At 33.2% G+C, this 23,443-nt stretch overlaps 3 protein-coding genes across 4 annotated transcripts; 1 reads left to right on the forward strand and 2 right to left on the reverse strand.

Moving 5' to 3' along the window:
* Positions 1-226: 226 nt before the first annotated feature.
* On the reverse strand, positions 227-6,061 carry LOC107423103 (DExH-box ATP-dependent RNA helicase DExH16, mitochondrial). The gene is made up of 16 exons (XM_016032621.4): positions 5,611-6,061; positions 5,101-5,233; positions 4,549-4,670; positions 4,259-4,449; positions 3,818-3,958; positions 3,472-3,594; positions 2,737-2,814; positions 2,314-2,482; positions 1,962-2,074; positions 1,740-1,820; positions 1,562-1,627; positions 1,373-1,437; positions 1,160-1,205; positions 966-1,082; positions 661-752; positions 227-582 (listed from the first exon to the last, which is right to left on the reverse strand). Exons 1-16 carry the CDS (start codon positions 5,669-5,671, stop codon positions 468-470), a joined length of 1,713 nt encoding a protein of 570 aa, XP_015888107.2. The 5' UTR covers positions 5,672-6,061; the 3' UTR covers positions 227-467.
* Positions 6,062-13,740: 7,679 nt separating this feature from the next.
* On the forward strand, positions 13,741-19,661 carry LOC107423115 (type IV inositol polyphosphate 5-phosphatase 7). Of its 2 annotated transcripts, XM_048478157.2 has the most exons (14): positions 13,743-14,468; positions 14,601-14,685; positions 15,269-15,337; positions 15,488-15,572; positions 15,686-15,790; positions 15,881-16,640; positions 16,751-16,944; positions 17,126-17,234; positions 17,396-17,544; positions 17,785-18,057; positions 18,181-18,260; positions 18,682-18,760; positions 18,868-19,093; positions 19,193-19,661. In XM_048478157.2, the coding sequence occupies exons 1-10, from the start codon at positions 14,439-14,441 to the stop codon at positions 18,005-18,007; spliced, it is 1,809 nt and encodes a 602-aa protein (XP_048334114.2). In that variant the 5' UTR covers positions 13,743-14,438; the 3' UTR covers positions 18,008-18,057; positions 18,181-18,260; positions 18,682-18,760; positions 18,868-19,093; positions 19,193-19,661. The 2 variants fall into 2 exon arrangements, with proteins under 2 accessions (XP_048334115.2, XP_048334114.2); XM_048478158.2 differs by lacking the exon at positions 18,181-18,260 and having other exon boundaries at positions 13,741-14,468.
* A 1,298-nt stretch (positions 19,662-20,959) lies between these two features.
* Positions 20,960-23,170, reverse strand: LOC107423114 (FCS-Like Zinc finger 6). Its single transcript, XM_016032632.4, has 2 exons — positions 22,090-23,170; positions 20,960-21,469 (listed from the first exon to the last, which is right to left on the reverse strand). The coding sequence occupies exons 1-2, from the start codon at positions 22,485-22,487 to the stop codon at positions 21,313-21,315; spliced, it is 555 nt and encodes a 184-aa protein (XP_015888118.3). The 5' UTR covers positions 22,488-23,170; the 3' UTR covers positions 20,960-21,312.
* Positions 23,171-23,443: the final 273 nt, after the last annotated feature.

Here is a 23,443-nt window from a genome sequence, read left to right on the forward strand (position 1 = left end):
GCAAGTATTAAACAGTTGAAAAGATGAATTCTCTTGAGTTTTACAGTTATAGCTATACATGAAGTATTTGTTTTATGCATTTTATCTCAGATTATTATATGGTAGTCTAGACTCTAGAGCTCGTTGCTCTATTTGGGAAACCAGTAACCAGAACGTTCAACAGTTGCTTTGTACTTAGGTGCAGGAACAAAAGCACTACCACATGAGTAAGGGAGAGACACCGAGATCACTTGATTATGTTGCTCAAAGTATTCCATTTTTTGACCCTTGAGCTTGTATAAATATGAATGCAGTAGCAATTATACAATGATTCACATGGTACAAGGTTGATGGTTCAGATTAAACCATCTTGCTTAGGCCCAAAAAAAAGAAAAAAAAGAAAAGTAAAACAATAATAAAACAATTGATGACCAAGATCAAGAGCATAGGAGGGAAGGGTAAATATATCAAGGAAATAAAAACATCTTTCACAAATATTGTCTCATATTTTGGGATAATAGGGATCTTGAACCAGATTGCAATCTTAACTTGTTGGGTCTAGGATTCTGCCAACCTAATCTTTCCAGGAACTCCTCAATCAGCCTGCATATAGAATAGAATGTATAAGACATCATGATAAATGGAAATTAACAAAATTATGGAATTTGTAAGCAAACTCACAAGCTGCAGATTGCCTTCTGTGAAGAAGCTAGCTTGCGGTCTGGGAAAGACTCCTCCAACCGGAAACTCAACCAAACATAGAGATCCAAGACCTTAAGTTTTGTTACCAAAAAACAAAAAAAAAAAGAAATGTTATCACAAACCCACTCCACAAATTGCTTTAAAATGAACGGGGAAAACATTTATCTTTAGGTCCTGAGGTCTTAATACTATTAAACAGGTTGATGGATTTTCTTTCCTGCTCATTTGAATATCATTTTAAGACACAAAAAAAGTCTAGAGGCAGGATAAAAATGATTATTTACCTTGTGGATGGATTCAAGCTCCTTGAGTGCAGCTGGTGATTTTGGCACCTTTAGTGTCCCAGGTGTAAATATTTCTCGCAGCCGAACAATGCCCTTTCTTGCATAGTTTTCAGCAAACTAATCATGAAATATTTTTCCCCTTAATTTCCAGTTTAAAATGAATATTGGTAAAGAAAAATACAAGCTGATCTTACCTGTGTAAGACCTTGAGATGAAATCTCATCATTCATGTCAACAGGGCTGCACAACACACAAAACAAACCTGAAAAAGTTAGTCAAAAACTAAAATCGAATCTAATATGCTTAGTCAGCTCGATTTTTTTAAAACTCAGGACAACCTAGCAAACTAACTAACTAGATTATGAAAAAAAGTAGAGAACCAAACTGTAGTTGAAGTTTCAGGTTACCTAATACAAAAAAGGTACTTGTCATGCAGCCCAAGAGGCAACTCATCAAGAACAGCAGCAACTTTCTAAACAAAGATGAAAGAAGCAAAAATATAAATAAACAAAAATAACTGGATCTCAGAAAAAACAAATAAGTTAATCTTACAGATTTTCCTGATTGAGAAAAGCAGAGCTTGGAAAAAAACGTACCATCATTTCTTCACAATTAGCAATAAAATAATTTGCAGATAATTTGGCATTTTCTACAAAATGCTCCTGCCAGGGCAAAAATTGAATAGCTATATATTAGAACCACATGTTTGTTTTACATTAAAAATTGATCAATTTAAGGTCTAAAGAATATTGAAACAATCAAATGATAACATACCAGTATCTGATAGATGCCACTTTTTGGGTGTAATCGTGAATACATAAACATGAGGTCAAAGGTAGGAAATAATCCAGCACTCTGCATTGTAAGAGTCGCAGTGATTCAGAAACAAGAAGCATATGGATGGATACACTATCACACCCCAAGATTTAGAAGTGGCTGCACTGTAAAGTTAAATGCATTCTCTGCCAAAATGCTATTTAGACATAGCATATTCACCTCTAAGGTCGGAGATGGGCAATTCAGTGATGACTGAAGCAAGGGTAGATCCTCTGCATCCATACAAGTAACTTCACCAACAGGAAACTTTGATCCATACCTGCCAGCTCGCCCTACGAGCAAAAGCAATAGCCATGTCAATCATTTCCAACGGGTAAGACTAACACATGAGATAGTATTGGAGTAACAGCAAACAAAACTTCTAGAAAACAGTAAAAGAATAACATGTTTACATAGGCACGATTAATGGCTTAATGATTTTATATCAGAGAATAAGGTATGGCATGTTGCTTACATCTCATTATTTGCTTTGCTTTGCTTTTAATAGATAACCACTATATGAAATTACTACCTGCAATTTGCTTGACCTCTGGTATAGTGAGCTCCCGCATCTCAGTACCATCAAATTTGGTCATTGTTGAAAATATAATCCTTGAAATGTTCAGATTAAGACCCATCCCAATGGCATCGCTAGCCACAAGAACATCAAACTCGCTGCTTGCATCATTGAACATTGTTGCCTGCAGTCCTAAAGTACATATTAATTCAACCAATTCTTCAGCTAGTCATTAAGGATTGAACATATAGAACAAACAACCAACAAAAACCACACAACACAAAAAGCTAAAGCTGCAAAATGCTCATATTACTTTTTTAAAACTCAAAACATCTGTAAGGACAAACTAAGTTCATGAGTTGAGAAAACTCATTTGTAAATAAAGCAACTTTACAGTGAGGAAATAAAAAGATTACAAATGTAGATACGACCTAATACCTGTCTTGTCCGAGTCTCTGGTGGTAGTGAACCATAAACTACAGAACAAAGGTGTTTTCCCCCGTTTTCAATATCTCTCTAGCAACATAGAAACAGATACAAATGCAATTAGACAAATCAGTCCATTATAAGATCCAAATCCAATGGTGCAAATAAAACACAAAAGCATATACAAAATCTTGAATGAAAACAAAGAATTATTAGCAAAAAAAGTTACTCACCAAGCAATAGAATTTTAAAAGTCTCAATTGATCAAGGACTAACCTCAGGCAAACTCATTAAGTGCTCAAACGTTCTCATTCACCAAGCAAGATAAATCATGAATTGCATACTATGTTATTCTTCCCTATAATTAACTCTATCCTGTTGGTTAACCTAGTTTTATGGGAAGTAAGACCATAAAAGTACCAGCAAGATTTGCCAAATTTCCGTGACATGATCAGAATCTAGTAAATATATATCTACTTACTAAACAGATAACCTTGTCCTCACCACACTATCATCTTTTTTATGCTAATTTTGAAGGGAGGAAAAAAAATTTTAAAAAATAAATAAATAAAAGAAGAAGAAGAAGTAGAAGAAGAAGATGAAGCAGAATATTAAAAAGGGAAAAAAAAGGTACGAATAAGAATATTGGGAAGACAAAGGATGAAGCCATGGCATGTTGGATTCAGAAAACAACAAAAACTCTTAAGAAAAAAATACAGAAAAGGAAAAGGAAGAGTAATTACCAACCTTTAGTTTGTATATTTCACGACGTGAAAAGGTTACAATGCAATCACCAGTTCTAATATTTTTAAATGGACCAAGAGGAACCTTCAATGGAACCAGAGGTGAAAGTCTCTCATAGCACTGAAACTAAAAACAGAGAAAAAGACAAGAATGGTTATGAGAGAGAGAGAGAGGGATAGGTGATTCCTACAACAAGGTAAGGACCCAAATGAATATCAATGGCTCTTACCTTGAAAGGGTTACCTTCAATAAATATTTTGTAGAACCAATGACATAAGTAGAGAACATAAGATTATGGTTCAATAAATACTGATGGGCATGCTACATATTTCCTAATTCTTTTTATTACCTCAACATGATCACCAGTCACTTTCAATATTTCCTGAATCAGAGGAACAGCAGCCGCATCTCCACAAAGATGAAGCTCATCAGCAGCTATTCCCAATAGAGCACGTGTAAAAGAAAAACCCCTTGTCTTACAACCCAACATCTGGAAACGAATAAAGAAGGGAAACACAATCAAAAACCAAAAACTCTTTGGTATTTAAAAATGATTATATGTCCATATGTGTATACATATATATAACTGTGAGTGTAAGAATAGCATAATGAGTTAATGACTGCAAAGAGGAGCCTTACAAGACTCGGACCATTTGCTTGAAATATGAACCAATTCATACACCTTCACAATCACATATTTACCAAAAAGATCCCAAATGGAATGAAAGTAAACGATCATTAAAAAAGTTTGAGAAACGCAAGGTAAAGCTCTCACAGACTATCAACATACCTGAATTTCATCAATAACAGCACAGCCATAATCCGAGGTTACATCAGCCATCTCAACTGTCACAGACTTGTGTTTGGCACCATCAACCTCCTCTCTCTCCTGTCCTGTGATCAGATCACAGGGAACTTTTGCTTTGTTTAATCGTTTTGACACCTCCCAGGCCAACAATCTCAAAGGACCACAATATATTCCTGCATATAAGTAAAATGAACGAAAATAATTAACATATAGTTGCACTATTGCCAACATTATTATGAACAACAACTTTATAAGTACCATTCAAAACATACCAGAAGGACTTGACTCAAGGCGTTTCAAAGCATTGTATGTTTTGCCACTATTTGTGGGACCCATGTGCAGGATAACTTTGCGACGCTTCCTTCGAGCTTTTGGATACCAAGTATGAGGAGAACTGAGATTAACAAACCTCCAATATAAGGAAAAACACCAAGAAGGGAGTAGACACTTTGCAAAGCAAATACACAATAAGCATAACAAAGGAAAAATGGCACATCGTCATGAAGACCTCGTTTAAGGGAAAAGAGGGCAATTTTCAAATTATAAAAAAGTACTTCCAGCATCCAAAATAAGAAAATAGCTCTCATAGTTACACATGGAAAATGTGGAAATAGCTTTAATTCAAAAATTAAAATTAAAAAAAAAAAAAGGTCTAAAACTATCCAAGAACTGTTCAGGAATGAAAACGAAACCAAATAAAACTCATACAGAAAAATTATGAATTGATAGAGAATTTTCTGACTCCTTAATATGTTTTGCCAAGTCTATGATTGCAAATACTGGAAGAACTACTTAAAATAGGAGTGAGCAACATGTTTTCTTACGTCAGGTCTGTAAAATCAAACTTTGTGGTAGCACTGGAGTTGCTATATTGCCTTATTTTATTAGAAACACCAAATAAAGGTCCAAGCTTCATTTCACAACGCAAATCAAAGGGCTTCATATTTCCTTCTAAACCTGAAACAAAGAGTTCACAAGTTATAGCCTTACAGGTAATCGAACAAACGAGGTATAGAAGAATTCATTCTTATTGTACTATCCCACATTTTTTTAACCACCAACTAATCATTATCTTCTCAGTTTCGATTTGAAGAAAAATGCTGTAACGAAAAAACTCCAAACTTTCCTTGCTGCCAGCTCAGAAAAGCAAACAAATTATGCTACACAAAGCCCATTATCAGCTAATGCCTTGACAACAAAAATGTTATCTTTTTCTATTCCACCATCTCCTCAACAATAAAGCAAACAGCTTCTAGGCTTCCACTTAAGAGAAAACCCAAAATACATATAAAATAAATAAATAATAGAAAGATGAAAAGGGTATAAACGCCAACCATTGAGAGTGTGAAAAACGCCCAAAGATGAAACTTTTCGGCGTATTAACAACGATGCCATCGTTTTCTGCTTTTAAGGATTAGCCTTATGAGAAAACAAGAAGAACTCAAGAGAAATCGGCATCAATGACAGACACCATATTGGAAGGAAGGCAAAAGGCGGTTGATCAAAATATTCCAATGCCCGGCTCTCCACCCAAGTAGCATAGAAAAATAAATACTTGGCTATTATTTGTTTAATTCAATTTTCTACGAAATTCAATCTCAAGCTACCACCACTTTCACCCTTCTTCAGCTTTCTGTTTTAATAATGCTTTTCTCTTACCTTCTTAATAAATTAAGGCATCTGTTAGAATGTTTTTGATAACAAAAATAAAAAAGTGCAAAATTTTTGCTACAAAATATATATAATCATTCTTTTCTGTTATTATTCTGATTTTTCTAAAAATTGAAAAAATATATGCGTATTTTTCCCCTATATAATTTGTCCACAATGTTCAATAAAAAATGTCAATTTTTATTTTTTTTTGGGGCTAAAAAAAGGAAGCGTTTTTTTCTAAGTAAAAAAATAGGAAGCCCTTCCGGACCTCCAATTGGGCAACTTAGATTCAGCACTCGTTTTGTAATTTTTTTAATCTTGGATAAAAGAATAAGAAGAAAAATAAAATAAAGACGCATTGACAAATTTTCACTAACAAATTTCAATGCCCATTGAAATTTTTATTAGTTTGTCATTTTTGAGTGAAATTGCAAGTAAACTATCAGCATGCTTACACTAGCCAGACAGGCCTTTGCTCGGCCCAAATGTCAATTCTAGACCCACCATCATGAATGGGTTACAAATTCTATTGCCCATGGTTTAGCTCATTGGTTGTTGGGCTTTAGAGCAGCCCACTAGGAAACAACCGGGGAACTTTGGAGGCTGTTCACAAAACCCCATTAGTTTTTTCATTCACCAAAAAAAAAACCAACCCAATAGTTTGTTTTTGCTTGACCGCATCCCTACACCCAAAACAGATGCAAAAATGAATGCAAACAGAAACATACACTTGCAATAGTCTTGAAATTATGTATATGGCATTTGTTTGGTACTGTGCAAGAATTGCAGTTCGATAATCAAACCCAAAAAAAAAGTTGAGAACTATTAAAACTTAAGAAGGCTTAACGTTGGGTTGGCGTAAGAAATATTCAGTATAACAATAATGATTTAAGGATTGTAAAGTAAACAATTTGTGTTTTGTGGGATTTAGATAAGAAAGAGACAATTGACTTAAATAAATAATAAATAAAACCCCCCGACATCCATTAGCATGGCAGTGAGTTTGAATGCCAAAGCAATCTGAAGAGTCCGGTGGAAAAAGACATTGAAATAGAAAGAAAAACCATCATGATTAGATAGGCAATTTGGAAGGTGAAGTATGTGACAGAATGCATGTCGGAAGATAGAATGGATCCCTTGCTAGTTTCTAATTGCTACCCTCAAAAGTCAATGCAATGAATGGTGGTAATTAGTTGGTTTATTTTTTAAAAAATTACAAGTAATTCCAAATCTTATCTCTACTTCTCGAATCATATTTTTACGATATAGATAAAAATATTTAATCATTAAAATTTTTATAAGATATATAAATGTATACAACCACTAAAATTGTTTTCTTTATTAGAGATTAATTGATTTCATGGTGTTTTTTTTTTTTTTTTTTTTTTTTTGGAGATTGTAAACTAATTAATTATCTCATCACATCCATGTCCAAAATTTATTCATATGATTTTGATTGGTAGTCATATTATTATAGGCTTTATTTTCCTTTGGGTCTACAGATCAAATATGCCAACAACCTGAGATATGAGCTAGTCCACTCAAATAACACCTCCTCATTCTCAGTGACACTTGCACCTCTTTTGGCACATCAAAAAAAAAAAAATAAATAAAAATCTAGATAAAAGTTTTTTATTTTTTAATTTGATTTTTTGTGGTCTATTACAAAGGCTATTGGGTCCATGAAACTGTTTGTGATACTCTCTTTTTCCTTTTTCTTTTTTCTTTTTTATTTTTTTTTATTTCTTTCATTTTCTAACAAATTAAATTCTGTCAAGCTGTATCTTTATGATACTTCAAAAGTTTGGTTGCCCTTATCTTTAAAGAGATAACTTCAACATTTCGTTATTCCTATGTTGATCTTAAAGGCTATTTGGGGCCTTGAACTACATGCTACTATAGAAGCCAGACTTTTTACTTTCAATTTTTCTCCTACAATTTATCAGTTTCCCTATATGTAACAATTATTCCTTCTTTTTTTTATATATAAAAGATTTTTGGTATGTATCAATCATTTAATTAAAATCATTAATTTTGAATATACAAGTTTACTTCACTTTCTTTTTTTCCCCCAATAATATGGACATCTAGAAATTATTTAGAAAGAAGAAAAAGCCCTGTTTTTAGTAGGATACAGTCTACAGAAAACATGAGGAAAAAAAAAAAAAAAAAAAAAAAAAAAAAACCTCCTTTGTTGTTTCCATCTTTAGGCCATTTAAAATAAAAGTTAGAACTCTTTTATTTTTCCCAGTAATTTTTTTTTTATTCCCAGCTATTCAGGGGAGTATTTGGTCAAGCCCTTCTGATCAATTTTCAAAGTGGTCCTAACTCCTAACTCCAAACTTCATTTATACTTTTGAGTCCTGACTACGACTATTTGTTTTTTGACCTCATTTTATGAGAGGAATACTTACCAACCAATTACAGATCACATAAATAAAATAAAATAAAATAAATATAGAAGAAAATAACAGTACGATAGTAGCTAGGAACTTTGAAGATTTTTATCCTTATACATATGTTTTTTGACCGCATTTTATGAGAGGAACACTTACCAGCCAATTACAGATTACATAAATAAATTTAAAAAGAATATAAAGAAGAAAATAATAGTACGAAAGTAGCTAGGAACTTGGAAGATTTGTATCCTTATATACTATAATACTCCACGAAATAATGTTGCAACACAAAACAAAATGGTCCATCATGATGATGATCTAATTATCCAAAAATACATAGAAATAGTAAAGAGAATTTACTGTTCTTAAGTCTTTCTGATGATTAAAATAAAAAGTCCAAGATTTATTGTTCTACTCATACTTACAACCTTTTTGCATGCCTCGCAGATGCCTAAGGTGGGCGGCTCAGTAAGTAAATTTGATACAAAATGTTATTAATATATATAATATGCAATCTTAGATAATGGTATACTGTTATCTTATTGGGCATTCCAAAAAAAAAAAATTATATTATTTTTTGTACATATGGAAGAATTTCTGTCTTTGAGTGAGAAAAAGACTTTATTGATTATAGTTGCAAACGGTCATACACCAAAATGGTTTATATACGTTTACTAGCATATTTATCTATAAAGAAATATATATATATATATATATGTACATATGTATATGTATATATATAAATTCCCTGCTGTGGGTATATTATATATGTTAGATATGTCCACATCAAGGATATAATATTTAGAAGAAATACAGAGATGAGTGAACTTTGGTGCTTGTGGCAGATGCCAAAGATAATGACAAGTGAGAAAAGCTTTGTCTCATTTTGAAACCCCAAAGGGCACCCCAAATCCCTGCCTTAAAAACGTCTACAAAATCTAAGACAAAGAAAAGAAATTAAAGAAAGAATGGGATACGGGTCTCTTCAAAAGCAAAGCAAAGCAAAGCAAAGAAGAAGAAAAAATAAAAAAAGACTCTGAAAGAAAATCAAAATGCTGTGGCTACCTTTGACTGCCTCGTAAATCTTCATTTTATTTTTTATTTTTTAAGTTTTCTCTCTTAGATAGCCTTACAAGATTCACATTCAAAGGAGAGAGGTTTGGTTTGGTTTGGGAAACAAAAAGAAAAAGCAGCAAATCTCGTTTGAATTCTTTATGTTTGTTTATTTGAGTTTTTATTCTGGTAATATATATTATTATTATAATACTCTGTGTGTGTCTGTGTGTGTGTGTGTGTGTGAAAACGCAGTCTCATTGCATTGCAGTGTTGAACAAGAGGTTCTTTTTTTTTTGGGACAGTCTCTGGTTGAATGATGATTATCAGTTTTCATCTTTAGAGGACAAAGAAATCTCTTACCCGCTTCCACCAACAACCAAAAAAAAATCTCAACCTCTCTAAAAAAATGACTTTTTCTTTTTGTCTTACTATTAATTATCTTAATTGGCTAATTATTGTTATAGCCAACAAAACGAAGTGCTTATTACACACAGTAACACTGCCTTTCCTTTTTCATGACATCATTAATTTTGTTTTCATTTTTCTTGAAATACATCATAAATTATTTTCAACTTACGAATAAGTGCAATGTATAATAATAATTAACCACAATGTATAATATTAATTGGCTAATTATTGTTATAACCAACAAAACAAAGTGCTTATTACACACAGTAACACTGCCTTTCCTTGTTCATGACATCATTAATTTTGTTTTCATTTTTCTTGAAATACATCATATATTATTTTCAACTTACGAATAAGTGCAATGTATAATAATAATTAACTACAATGTATAATATTAATTGGCTAATCATTGTTATAACCAACAAAACAAATTGCTTATTACGCACAGTAACCCTGCCTTTCCTTTTTCATGACATCATTAATTTTGTTTTCATTTTTCTTCAAATACATCATATATTATTTTCAACTTACGAATAATTACAATGTATAATAATAATTGTGATATTGGAAGTAAGGAGATTTGCAATCATAATTATTATTTAAATAAACAGTAATTTTATTATTGGACGTTTTATTTTATTGATGCTTACCGAATTGTTTTATAGTAGTTTTGCTAGCAGACTATCTCATTACTTATTAAACTATTTTATAATAATTTTGCTACTAAATTATTCCATAATTAATAAAAACCAAAAAAGGAAAAAAAAAAATAGAAGGTTCAACTAAATGGGAGAGAACTCACTAGATATAAGAAAATAATGGACTTAGGTTTGAAATGCAGATACAGGAAAGCAAAAGAATTAATGATTATATTTCCTTTGTCATGAATTATAGACCACCCATATTATGTTAGAGTCAACATGAAGATACCAAATTCTTTGTCTAAATTTCAATATATGGAGAGAGAATCTTATACAAGTTTGATGATTGCTTGGTTGAATCCACAAACACGGTTGTTCCCCTAGATACCGTTTGATGGGGAATTGGGGCAGCCACTGTGCCATTGAAACTTGGATCTAATAGCTTATTTCCATGTGTAGCTTGTATTTTTAGAAAAAGGTAATAGGAACCCCTCTTCAATGGGAAAAAAAAAAAAAAGTTTTCATTTTCATAATTCCTTTAAAAATATTTAATTTATTTTTTTGATTTGAAATAACTCTCTCTCAATTTATCAACTCCCACACATAGCAATTTTGTATGTGACTCGTAATCACTTGTCAAAACCATATGTGATTATGTCTAAGAAAAGTTGTAAATTTGGTTGGCTTAAAATTATACGTACATCCATACACGTGTATGTATAATCATTAACTTTTTTATTTAATTTTGAATTATCAAACTAGATTATTATAGTGGTTGACCAAAAAATACATCTTATTATAGTGATTTCATTAAATTCAATATTTGTGTTTCATGTATATAGTTATTCTCGTGATTTAATCATTGTAATTTATATAAATGTTCTTTTTATTTTAATTTACTTTTTTATTAAACTAAACAATGAAAATTAAAATATAGTTTTATATATTCTGTTTTCCTAATCGTTATATATCTTAAACACCAAAACCGAATGTATATCTTGTCACTATGCACAAAGTTTTGTTTTTTTGGTTGTCCAAAAATTACAATTTTAATCATTTATATGTATACAAGCAAAACACATTTATGAATAAGAAACACTAAGACACCAATACACTTTTTCCTCCTTACAATGAGGCATGATGGAAATGCGCATCCAAACTTCCCTTTTTCATCATGCTCTCATTGAATCTAAAACAATTTGATTTCTATTAGATACCATTTCATGAAAATGCTTCGTCAAGGTTGTCAAAGACTCAAAGTGGGAGAGAGATAAGAAGAAGAAGAAGAAGAAGAAGAAGAAGAATATTTCAAATATGTAGGGGCCACTTCTTTTGCCCTTTAGATATCCAATTTCCATATATGGCCTACAATTCTTCACTTTACAATTCTTTGATTTTAGCGAATTCCACTTTTTATTTTTATTTTCTTCTTATTGCTCCAAATCATTCCCAAAGACCCACATTAGACGAACAAAAACGGAACCATCTTGTACTAAAATTCATACTAGATAAAAAGCTGACCATCATCATCATCACCACCCTAACCCTTCGTTTTTTTCGTATGTAAGCATTAGATGTGGATTACATAACAACTTTTTTTCATGCTTAATAAATATTCTTATCTTCAGAATATGATGTAAAAATCAGAATTACCATAGTACCCTTCATCAAAGACTAGGAGAAGGGACCTTTAGATCTAAGGTTAATGAGTCATATTCCAAAGGAAAAAAAAACAAAGGACATTAAATGGGACAACTAGACGTATAATCATATCTAGTTGGGATCAACTTCTTTATAATGCACATATAAAAACTAGACTTGGTTGGTATGGTGGGGAGGGCTATAGTGAAGTTAATTTAGGATTTCCATTTGGAAATATAAATGGTTTTGATTTTGGCCTGTGTGGGTATCCCAACATGGAATGTTCCGCCGTCAAGTATAATATAAAATTATGTAATTATATACTTAAAAAACATATAAAATTTGGCTCTAATCCTTGGCTTTAGAGGCTTAACAATCATGAGGATTGACAAAAGTCCAAAATAGAACAGACAGCCTCTTGGTTGTTTTAGACCGTTTTCAATCTCAATTTCAAACTTGGGGAGCCTAAAAATCAGAAAGAGATTCAATTTTCTTTTCCTTTATAATATGATTTATTATTATTATTATTAGGGGGTTTGTTGAAGCGGCTCAAGGAGGACTCGCTATCAAAGCATGGGCGGCTTGGCACGTCAAACTAGAATTAGGACACTTTCTGTGACCAAATAAGATCTGCCTATTCTTAAAACAAGGTGTATTTTTCTTTTTTTCTTGGTTTGGAGTAATACCCATAAGACTAAAGTTATATATTAGTGGTTAGTATTTTCCCAACGACAAAAATTTCACATTCATGCATAAAAATGGTCAATAACCCCACAGTTTTTGTAGCTTGTAAGAACTATAGCCGTCAAAGAAAAGAGAAAAAGAAAACCCAACACACAAAACTGGGACAGTTGCCCTTGTTCTGAAGGCCACAGAGCCTAGATTGAGCCAAAAGAAAGAGCCATAAAATTGATCAACAACCATTCCCTACATGCCACGTCATCACTCTTATAACAATTCAATCTTTGTTTCTTTTTTTTTTTGAATAAAAAAAAAAAACACGTTGATCCACAAAAACTAATGTTTGTAAGTAAATAAAAAAAAAAAAAAAAACCTAAAAAGACAAAAACTGTAAGCATTTGTTGTACGTCGATAAAAGTTGAATCCGCAATCAAATCCCCACAAAGCCTAACAATTTCACAAAACCCCCATAAACCAATAAAAATTCAATAAAAAATCCCATGTAAGAGAAGTATTTCTTTTTAACCTTCTCTTTCAGCTTAAAAAAAAAAAAAAAAAAAAGAAAGAGCATCCCTTCTCTTCCAAACATTCTTTGTCCTTCAAAGGAAGAAACAGGAATAACTAAATAAAATTCACCCAAAAAATAAATAAATGTAAAAAGAGAAAAAAATAAAAATAAAAATTTTATAGTACTATATACCAGGGAAAAAAACACATACATTCCCTTTATCTTTTTCTTGCTTTCTTTAATCTGCTTTAACTTTGATGTGGTAGACCAAAATGGGCAGAAGGAAACAGCTATAATATATAGGGTACAATATAGATCTCTCAACCAAAAAAAAAAAACTCAACCTTCACTTTGCTGACCGAGGGCAGGCTTTGTTTTGAGCTGACTGAGTCGTTTTATGTTCAGAGGTTAAAGCTAAACGACATGCCCGTTGCCCCTTCATGTTGGGTCTGTCTTGAGCTTTGGGTTTTTATTTTTTTACATTTTTTTATTAATAAAAAAAGACTCTCAGACTCTCTCCCTCTCTGTCTCTCTCTCTCTCTTGCACTTTATGCTGTTCAAATTCGATACTTTGCTATTTTCCATTTTTTTTTTTTAATTTCTTTTGGTATTTTTGCTGAGAACGAGGCCCTTTGTTTCAAAGAGAAAGAAAGAGAGAGAGAGAGAGAGAGAGAGAGAGAGAGAGCTTCAACTTCTTTCTCTCTCTGTCTCTCTCTTATGTCTGCCGCATTGTCTTGTTCTACTTAGAATCTAATCTCACTTCCACGCATTAAAGCATTGTCTCTCTTTCTCTTTCTTTCTAGTCGTTGTGTTTCATATTTTCTTTTTTTTTTTTCTGTTTCTGGGTTTGTTTGCTAAACTTTCATAGAGTGTATACATAGCACCATAAGAGCAAAGCAAGATAACCCAACTGTTGTTTGGTCCTATTCTTACAAGTTTTGGAGCTTTTACAATAGCTTTTTAAGAGCTTTGAGAATTTTACTTGGAAAATTTACAGAACTGAGCTTGTTCTTAATCCCCCACAAGAGTGAAAATCAAAATTTGGGAAGGGACAGTCCTTGCCATGTGGTTCTATTCCTTGAATGTTTGATATCTTTGGCTGATTCTAAGCAAAACCAAGGAAACCAGGAATTGCTAGCATATAAGGAGAGCTTGTATGAAGTAATAGTGAAACAATGAGAGATGGGAATTCCAAGAAAAGCAAGGTTTTTCACTTTCTTCTGCTGGAGAACAAATTGTTTTCATGGAAAAAATGAAGAATTTGTTTGTTTTTCTTATTCCTTTTGGCTATTTTGTAAGTCATTTTATTGATTCTTTGTTTTGTTGTTTGGTTAAAGCTCTCATGGTCAAAGAAAATGGTCAGAAAGTGGTTCAACATCAAGAGTAAGACTGAAGACTTTCAGGCTGATGATGTTTATGAAGGTGGGATTTTGTTTTCTTATTCATTTTTTATTTTATTTTAATTTTCCCTTTTTGTTTTGCTCCTGTGGATATGATGGTTTTTCCAAACCATTATTTGGTTTCTGAGAGTGAGACTCATACGCTCAACCCACTTTCCGTATTCCAATGTCCTATTTTAATATTTTTTCTCCAGCTGGTTGGTTTCTGAGAAAACTGAGCAGAAGAATAGCAACATGCTCTTGTGCTGGACGTTTTAATGGTGTTACGATTTTCGAGAAACTGCTATTAATATTGTCAATTCAGTAAATTAGCCGAATTAAGCTCAGTGAATAGCAGTTTCCGTTTTCCCCATTCCTAGTGTGTGAAACATAAAATTCCACACTTTTGTTTCAGTTCCTTTCATTTTTACCCAAAGTTTCTCTGTCATCATAAAAGCATTAGCTTGATAAGCCTGCTTTTGGATTTTGCTTTACAATATACCAATCAATTTCATTTATGTTCTTTATTAATCATACGAGGCATTCCTCTCCTTTTCAATGTGTTTCGATCTTTTATAATAATTTTAAGCCATGGTCGATACAATAATGATATTTTCGTTCTTCAGGTGGTGATGTTGAATACAGGACTAGCTTCTCAGAGAGGGAACCTTGCACAATCAAAAAGAGCAAAACAGGTTTGGTATTATCTGAATGCTATTGAAATACCCAAATTTGCTGCATTTTTATAACAAAACACCCAATGAAAAGGCAAATCTCTCGGGGACTTTTTTTTTACATGTCTTCGTTTCTTTTTGCTTAATTTTGTTTCCCTCATCCATGTGCAGAGAAATCTAGCAAGAACAACGAGCAGAATCGGCGTGGGAGAATGAATCTTGAACATCCTCGAATCATAGATGTGCAGAACTATAGGTAATGACGTAGACTTTTTTTTTCCTCCCTTCCTTCCTTGAGGATGTTCTTTCTATCATATGTTTCGTCTTTATAAAACATTCATTATGATTCGTTTGTTTAATTTTGAGCAGCATTTTTGTTGCTACATGGAATGTGGCTGGAAGATCACCACCAAGCAACTTAAATCTAGATGAATGGCTTCATGCCTCACCTCCTGCAGACATTTATGTTCTTGGGTATGGTTTTCTTTATCTAGATGTGACATCTTTGAAATTATACTCCCGTTGAACCATTTTCTGATATGAATATCTATTTCTCTCTTCCAGGTTTCAGGAGATTGTTCCACTAAATGCTGGTAATGTTCTGGGCGCTGAAGACAATGGCCCTGCTAAGAAATGGTTATCTCTCATTCGGAAGACTCTGAACAATCTTCCTGGGACCAGTGGGTGCAGTGGATGCTATACACCATCTCCGATCCCAGAACCAATTGTAGAATTAGATGCAGATTTTGAGGGATCAGCTAGACAGAAGAATTCGTCTTTCTTTCACCGCCGGTCATTCCAGGCAACGCGCAGCTGGAGAATGGACAATGACCCTTCAATCCCACAGCCACGACTTGATCGGCGGTTCAGTGTATGCGATAGAGTAATCTTTGGTCACAGGCCAAGTGATTTTGGTCACAGGCCAAGTGACTATAGTCATAGGCCAAGCGACTATAGTCACAGACCTAGCGACTATGGTCATAGGCCTAGTGACTATGATCCCAATTACCGGTGGGGTCAGAGACCAAGTGATTATTCCAGGCCAAGTGACTACTCCAGATGGGGTTCATCTGATGATGATAATGGTCCTGGTGATTCACCAAGTACTGTTTTATTCTCTCCAATGTCCTATACTTATGGTGCATCTGCATCCAATGATGATGGATATAGAATACAAGGGCATTCAAGATACTGCTTAGTTGCAAGTAAGCAAATGGTTGGCATATTTCTTACCATATGGGTCAGGAGCGAATTGAGAGATCATGTTCGAAACATGAAAGTATCATGTGTTGGAAGAGGGTTGATGGGTTACCTTGGAAATAAGGTATTCATCGTGTCTATCATTTTTGTTTGAATGAATAATTTTCTGAATTTACTTCTACTTAGTCAATAAGTTAGTAAAACTTGCCATAACTATTCTGCTCGGATTTACAGGGATCTATTTCAGTCAGCATGTCTTTGCACCAAACAAGCTTCTGCTTTGTTTGCAGTCATTTAACCTCAGGACAAAAGGAGGGTGATGAGCTAAGAAGGAATGCTGATGTCATGGAGATTCTCAGGAAAACAAGATTTCCAAAGGTTCAGAGTGCGGGGGATGAGAACTCCCCAGAAACTATCCTTGAGCATGAGTAAGATCCTTGCTCATTAGCCATTAATGAAATAGTACTCTTATGACTTCAATAAGTGATTATAGTTCAAAATTTAACATTATTGTGACTTGTTTGCACTTAATATGTGCCACCTTTACATTTATCATGGTTCAGCAACGTTATCTTCTCTAATTACATCTACACTTGATTTCTTCTCTAGTCGAGTTATTTGGCTTGGGGATTTGAATTATCGAATTGCACTATCTTACCGCTCAGCTAAGGCACTAGTTGAGATGCAAAACTGGAGAGCATTATTAGAGAATGACCAGGCATGCTTCTAAACGTTAAATAATGGCTGCTTATTTATCAATCCATTTTAATTTGTTCAACCTTTATGTTATTCATGTTATCAATCCATTTTAATCTGTTCAACCTTTATGTTATTCATGTTAAGAAAACCTTCATACTAAATCATTGGTGGTTCTTGCAGTTACGGATAGAGCAAAGACGAGGACGTGTTTTTATCGGATGGAATGAGGGGAAGATTTATTTCCCACCAACATACAAGTATTCAACTAATTCGGACAGATATGCAGGGGATGATATGCACCCTAAAGAGAAACGTCGAACACCTGCTTGGTAATACTTGAGATATGATCTTTTCTACTTTTTTACAAGGAATTCAGAGAAACACATACATATCTGAAATAAAGGAGAAAAATTGAAACCATGAAATGAATAATGATCCATAGGTTATATGTGAGGATTGTTTAATAGATTATAAAACTGAGTGTAGGAAATAGATGAACTAAGGCCTTTGTGTGAGAAGATTTATATTCCAAGTTCTTATGGTTGACGTAATTGTTTTGTTCCATGAAGGTGTGACCGAATATTGTGGTACGGTGAAGGGCTCCATCAACTATCTTATGTGCGAGGGGAATCTAGATTTTCAGATCACAGACCAGTCTATGGCATATTTTGGGCAGAGGTTGAGTCTAGCCATAACCGGTTGAAGAAAAGCACGAGTTATTCAAGTTCAAGGATTGAGGTGGAGGAGCTTCTGCCCTATTCACATGGATATACTGAACTAAGCTTTTTCTAAAAGGATGTGACTTGTGAGAATAATGATGACCCACATTGATTCATATTCAAGTATGCTCTCTCTCTCTCTCTCTCTCTCTCTCTCACACACGCACAAGTTTGCTTCTCAATGGAGTAGGGAATATACATGCTCTTTCTAATAATTATTGTTTGATTCCTTTGGCTGCAAATCAGGATACCAGTAGTGTTGATGAAGTTTCAATTTTATTTTTTTCTGCAAATCAAAGAATGGTTGACATCTTCAATCAAATCAGGTTTTGACAACCTTCCCTTTTCTTGAATTTCCCTTGTTTTATTTTCATTTCCATTTTTCTTCATTCGCTTTTGACCATTTTTGTCTAGTGGTAGACAAACAGCTTAAACATCCAGTGTCCTTTATAGCAGCCATTCTCAGGCTTAAACCAGATATGCCCTGCCATACACATTCATTATAAACCTGGAGAATATACCTAAAAAAACATACAATGGATCAAAAGAGAGAATATCTATATCTTTCTCTAATTTAATTTACCATGTGACTCTTTTAACTCTAAAAACAGAATATGTTCCTTTTGTCTTGTATCTTTCATTCTCTTTGTGGGAAAAAAAAAAAAACAAAAAAAGTCTTAAACAAGAGCAAGATCTTTTTGCTTCTTATTGTTATTAACTTAAAGAACTTGGTCCCCAATTTTGCAGGGCGGGAATCACTTTGAAGAAAATTCATCTCCTTATAAGGGTGATAGAGACTTTCCGTTGCCCACAAACCGAAAAAGGGGTTGGTCTTCTTTTTTCTCCTTTGTCACCTTTCTTGGTTTTGCTGTATACATCTTTGTCTTTTCTCTAATATTATCTTTTTTTCTTTTTTTACTTTCTCTTTGTCAGGTTTTTAACAACGTAATTTTGGTCGGGTTTAACTCATTTTCACTTACCAACATCCAACATTTTGTACAGTTTGATCAACATCAATCATAGCTTGTTAGCTAATTGATATGTATATCAGTTCCAGACTTATCCACCATTATTTGGTTACCCAATTAACAGACAACTTTCCTTTTTTGCCATCTCATAGTTCCTTACAACCATTTTTCAGACTCTGCACAATGATTAGGTACCGTTTATCTTAATCAAAACCCATTTACTTCAAAAAGTTATATTATAATAGTTCATAAGCTTATGATTACAGCTTTTGTTTTTTTTTGCCTTGCAGGAAGAACTTGACCATTCAAAAAAACTGACCAGTTGGAAGATGAGGATTCTTTTTCTTTTCTTTTTTGTTTGGATTTTTTTAATTCAAGATTCTTTATTTGTTTTAGGGAATACATATGAAATATGATATGACTGAAGCGAATGTGAAAGATGGTCAAAATAACCATTTGTATACTTCCTTTCTTTTTTTTCTTGTTCTTTTTTTCTGATTTAATGGAAAGAGTAGCAAAGATAAAAAAAAAGAATTAAAGTTCCTGAACCCTCTTGCTCTCCTTTGCTAATGATTGTACTGAGAAAAAGTATGTTTTCTTAAAAGGCTTTCCCATCCCCACTTCTGGTTTACTTTTCTTAAATTATTTATTTATTTATTTATTTTTATTGTGAGGTTGAATAACAAATGTAAAAAGCACAAACCAGGTTTTACAGATTTTGGCAGACATATAGGAACTGGGAAGCCATGATTTAGAGACTTCCTTTGGAGATTTTTCTATTTGGGAATCTATCTTTTTGCAGTTTGCACTAAATTATCATAAATTTTTACTTTTGTAGGACCACTTGAGGATGATGATGAACAGGGAAGATATTGCTATTAGTCTAGTATCAACCTTGCATAATACTGTTTTCATTTAAAAAAAAAAAAAAAAAAAAGCCTTACACGGTACTGTAGGGTATGCATGCCTTGATAAGAGACGAAGAAATAACAGTGGGGGTGTGCAAATAATCAAACCTCCCCACAACAGAGAGTAAAAGTCCAAAAAGGAACAAAAGAATCTAATGTCTTTCGTTCCAGTACACCAAAGAGCATCTTGATTCTTTTTCTAACACAATCACTACCGTACATGACAAGATCATATCCAGATTTTAATATTGGCCATATTTCACATCCCACATCCAAATAATAACCGAGCACGAAATACAAAGTCTGCAACAAGTAGGGGTCTAGTTTTTTAGAAAACCAGACTGCACATCTACCTATTATTTGCAGGTAGATTTTTGTAATGTACCAAATAAATAATATTAGACTTATTCACCAAAAGGAAATTATATAAGACTTGGGATTGGGAAAATCTTTGGCATCTCATATAATTGGAAGTGAAAAGCTACTTGCAAAAGTTTCTATGTAGGCTGCTTAGAAAGAGTAACAGGAAAAAACATAAAAAGAGAATATGAACCCACCTATCACCATGGGATTCGCCAACTTTCCTAGACCTTATATCCTTATATCAAGAAGCATTTCTTACTGGTACTGGTACAGGAAAAAAACTATACTTAACAAGCTATTATACCATGCCACCCATATAATATTCAATTATTATGTGCAATATAAACCCAACACTTTATAATCATGTTTAGGGAAAAAAAAAAAAAATTAGTCATGCAAAAATCAAAATAAAATATATGAATTCCACAAAATATTTACAAGTGTCCACTTATAAATGACTCGTATACAAATTTTTTCCATTACTAGTCACCCTAACATTTCCATTTTATGTCTACCATGCTTTGTTATTTGTCATATAAAATTTAGACTCTGTCAATGTAAATGATAAACACTTGATTATCATTACCAAAATAAAAAAGATAAACACTTGATTACTCATTACCAAAATAAAAAAGACAAACACTTGATTATCATAAACATTATGAACATTAGATGATTTTTCTTTATTTTTCCATTTTCACTTTTCATGTCGTACTTAGGTAGCATTTTCTTTTATGCGATGGCCCAGTCAGTGAACATCTCCATAGCCATTTGCTAAATTCACCATTGGCCCAGATGCAAAGGAAAATGTTTATTGATATGCACCGTAGTTATTAACAAAACTATTAGCAAAGATAATGTATAAATATCTTAAAGAATCATGGGGCTGAAAAATTTATACATATCTAACAGTAATAAAGGAAAAACAGAAACCCCTTTTTCTTTAGTCAAATGAGAAAACAGAATCCCAATTAGAAGCAACTAAAAATCGTTTCTGTTGGTGAAAAAAAATAAAAATAACTAGAATTGGATAAAGGCTTACCAAAACGATTTGTGTGAGATTAGTTTCTTCCTACATAAAAGTGCAAGCTGACTGCAAAAAATTCAACAGCTGTGCATCTCTCTCTACAATTAGAAAGCTAGGGAGCAAAACCCTTGTCAAAAGGGTTTTTTCCATTGGTGGTTTCCTGCCACTCTTCGAGTCTCCTTGCGTACTCTAAAGCAGCTTCCCTGTCATACCCATCTAAAGCAATCTGATCATCTCGGCACTCAGGTGAACAAAATGCACGGAGGTATCTGCATCATCAAATTTTTTTTTTGGGTATAAATACATTTGTTTCGAATGTTGAAAGTTCCAATTGTAAAACCAAACAAAGTATATAGCATTGCCCTGCTTTTTACAACTAAAATAGTCAGCCCCCATTAGTTTTCTCGAGATTATTTTACTGTATAGAAATACAAATTTCAACCATTATTATATAGTTCTCTTGTGGTTCTAATTACTACCGTACCAAGTGTATTTCAAATTCCAACGAATACTCTATGAACAAGAAAAACGTAATATGCATTAAGCATGGAATTAAAGATTTGAATAACTTAAATTGAAGAAAACAGAGAGAAAGAAACATCGAATTAAAATAATTAACCACGACAATGCGATTATCCAATAACAATCAATGAAATCCAATTCAAACAGAAACTAAAAATTCAATAAAAAGATAAAAATTATAAAAAAAGGGAAAAATATTGTAACGGGAAGGATCAATAATTGAAGTTATCTATACAAGTTTTCTTCTTCTTCTTCTTCTTCTTCTTTTTTTTTTTTTTTTTTTGTAATTATTTTTTTTTGGGGTAATTTTTTAATTATTTAATAAGTTGAGAAGAGGGCCAAATTCCAACGAAAATTACTAACTTACCCATACATGAAGAGGTCGTCGTCTACCTTGAGCTTCTTCTTGCACAAGGAACAAGCTTTGAGAAAAGCTCCGAACTCTTCGTTGGGCTGATTCTTCTGCTTCTTGAACCCACTATCGTTACTCTCATCAGCCGATGAATAAAGCGTCAGGATACTCTGTTGCTTTTGTCCATCAACGGCAATCGAATTCCCGTTCTCGACGTACTTTTCTCGAGACGATTCCGGTACGGCGGTAGTAGACAGAACCGAGTTCTTGGACTGTTCTTGAACCGGTTTGGCAAAAGCCGGCCGCTTCGGGACCCAAGGACCCGCCGGCGGTTCGATCGGCTGGATTTGAGAGAACAACCCTATCTCCCCCTGGCTCGAAGACCGTACAATTCTAGATCGTTTCGAAGACATCGGGGAGGCCAAAAATGGTGAAAAGTTCTCACAATTCTTAGTCTTCTTCAACGCTTAAAGTTCTTATTAGATCCAAGAATTATGATAAAAAATCTAGAATTTCAGTGGTCAAAAGAGACCAGTTAGCTCGCAAGGGTTAGGGTTTTGACATGCAGGTAGAAGAAGAAGAAGAATGCAGTAGAATTCAAAGTAGTAAATGGGTTTTTTTTTCTAGGGTTAAAGATTGAGCTAAGAAGAAACACTGGAAAGCCAAAAACGGTGAACTAACAGAGATTAAACCGTACGGAAATAATTAGTAGGTGGGGGAATTTTGTTAGGGGAAAAGAGAATGTGAGAAAGAGAGCTGAGAATTCAAAAGGGTTTTGGAGTAGGAAACAGAGATTTAGTAGAAGAATAACTTTTGGTGTGAGTGGTTTCAGGGATTTGAGCTGAGAATTGAGCTAGGGTTTTAGTAGGAATTTTGAGTTTTTTTTTTTTCATTTTTTTTTTTTTTTCGGGGGACAAAATCAGGGATTTGAAGTTGGGATTTTGGCGCCTTTACATACAGTTAGGATTCGCCGTCGAATCTGATGCTTATAAAGCTCGCCAAACGGAATCACGAGAAGTTAGAATCTTTTATTTTATTTTATTTTTTGGATTCTTCTATGTTTTTGCAAGGTTTTTTTTTTTTTTTTGGGTGAAGTTACAAGTTTGATCTTACAATTTTATTTTATTATTATTTTTCATAAATTTCTTTAAATTTTCAGAAATTACAAAAATAATATTCCCTCATATTCCATTTTCCCTGCAATATTACTTTTTTTTTTTTTTTAATTAGAAGAATAAAAATATGGGCAATGGGTGATACTACAGGCACTAAATTTCCAATTTAGCCAACTAATCAGCTATTTTCTTTGGAATTTGATTGACCTTCCTAATAACATTAAAAAAAATATAAAAATTCCCAAAGGAATTTA

This window comes from Ziziphus jujuba, chromosome 3 (genome assembly GCF_031755915.1).
Source record: "Ziziphus jujuba cultivar Dongzao chromosome 3, ASM3175591v1".
Taxonomy (NCBI): Eukaryota; Viridiplantae; Streptophyta; class Magnoliopsida; order Rosales; family Rhamnaceae; genus Ziziphus; species Ziziphus jujuba.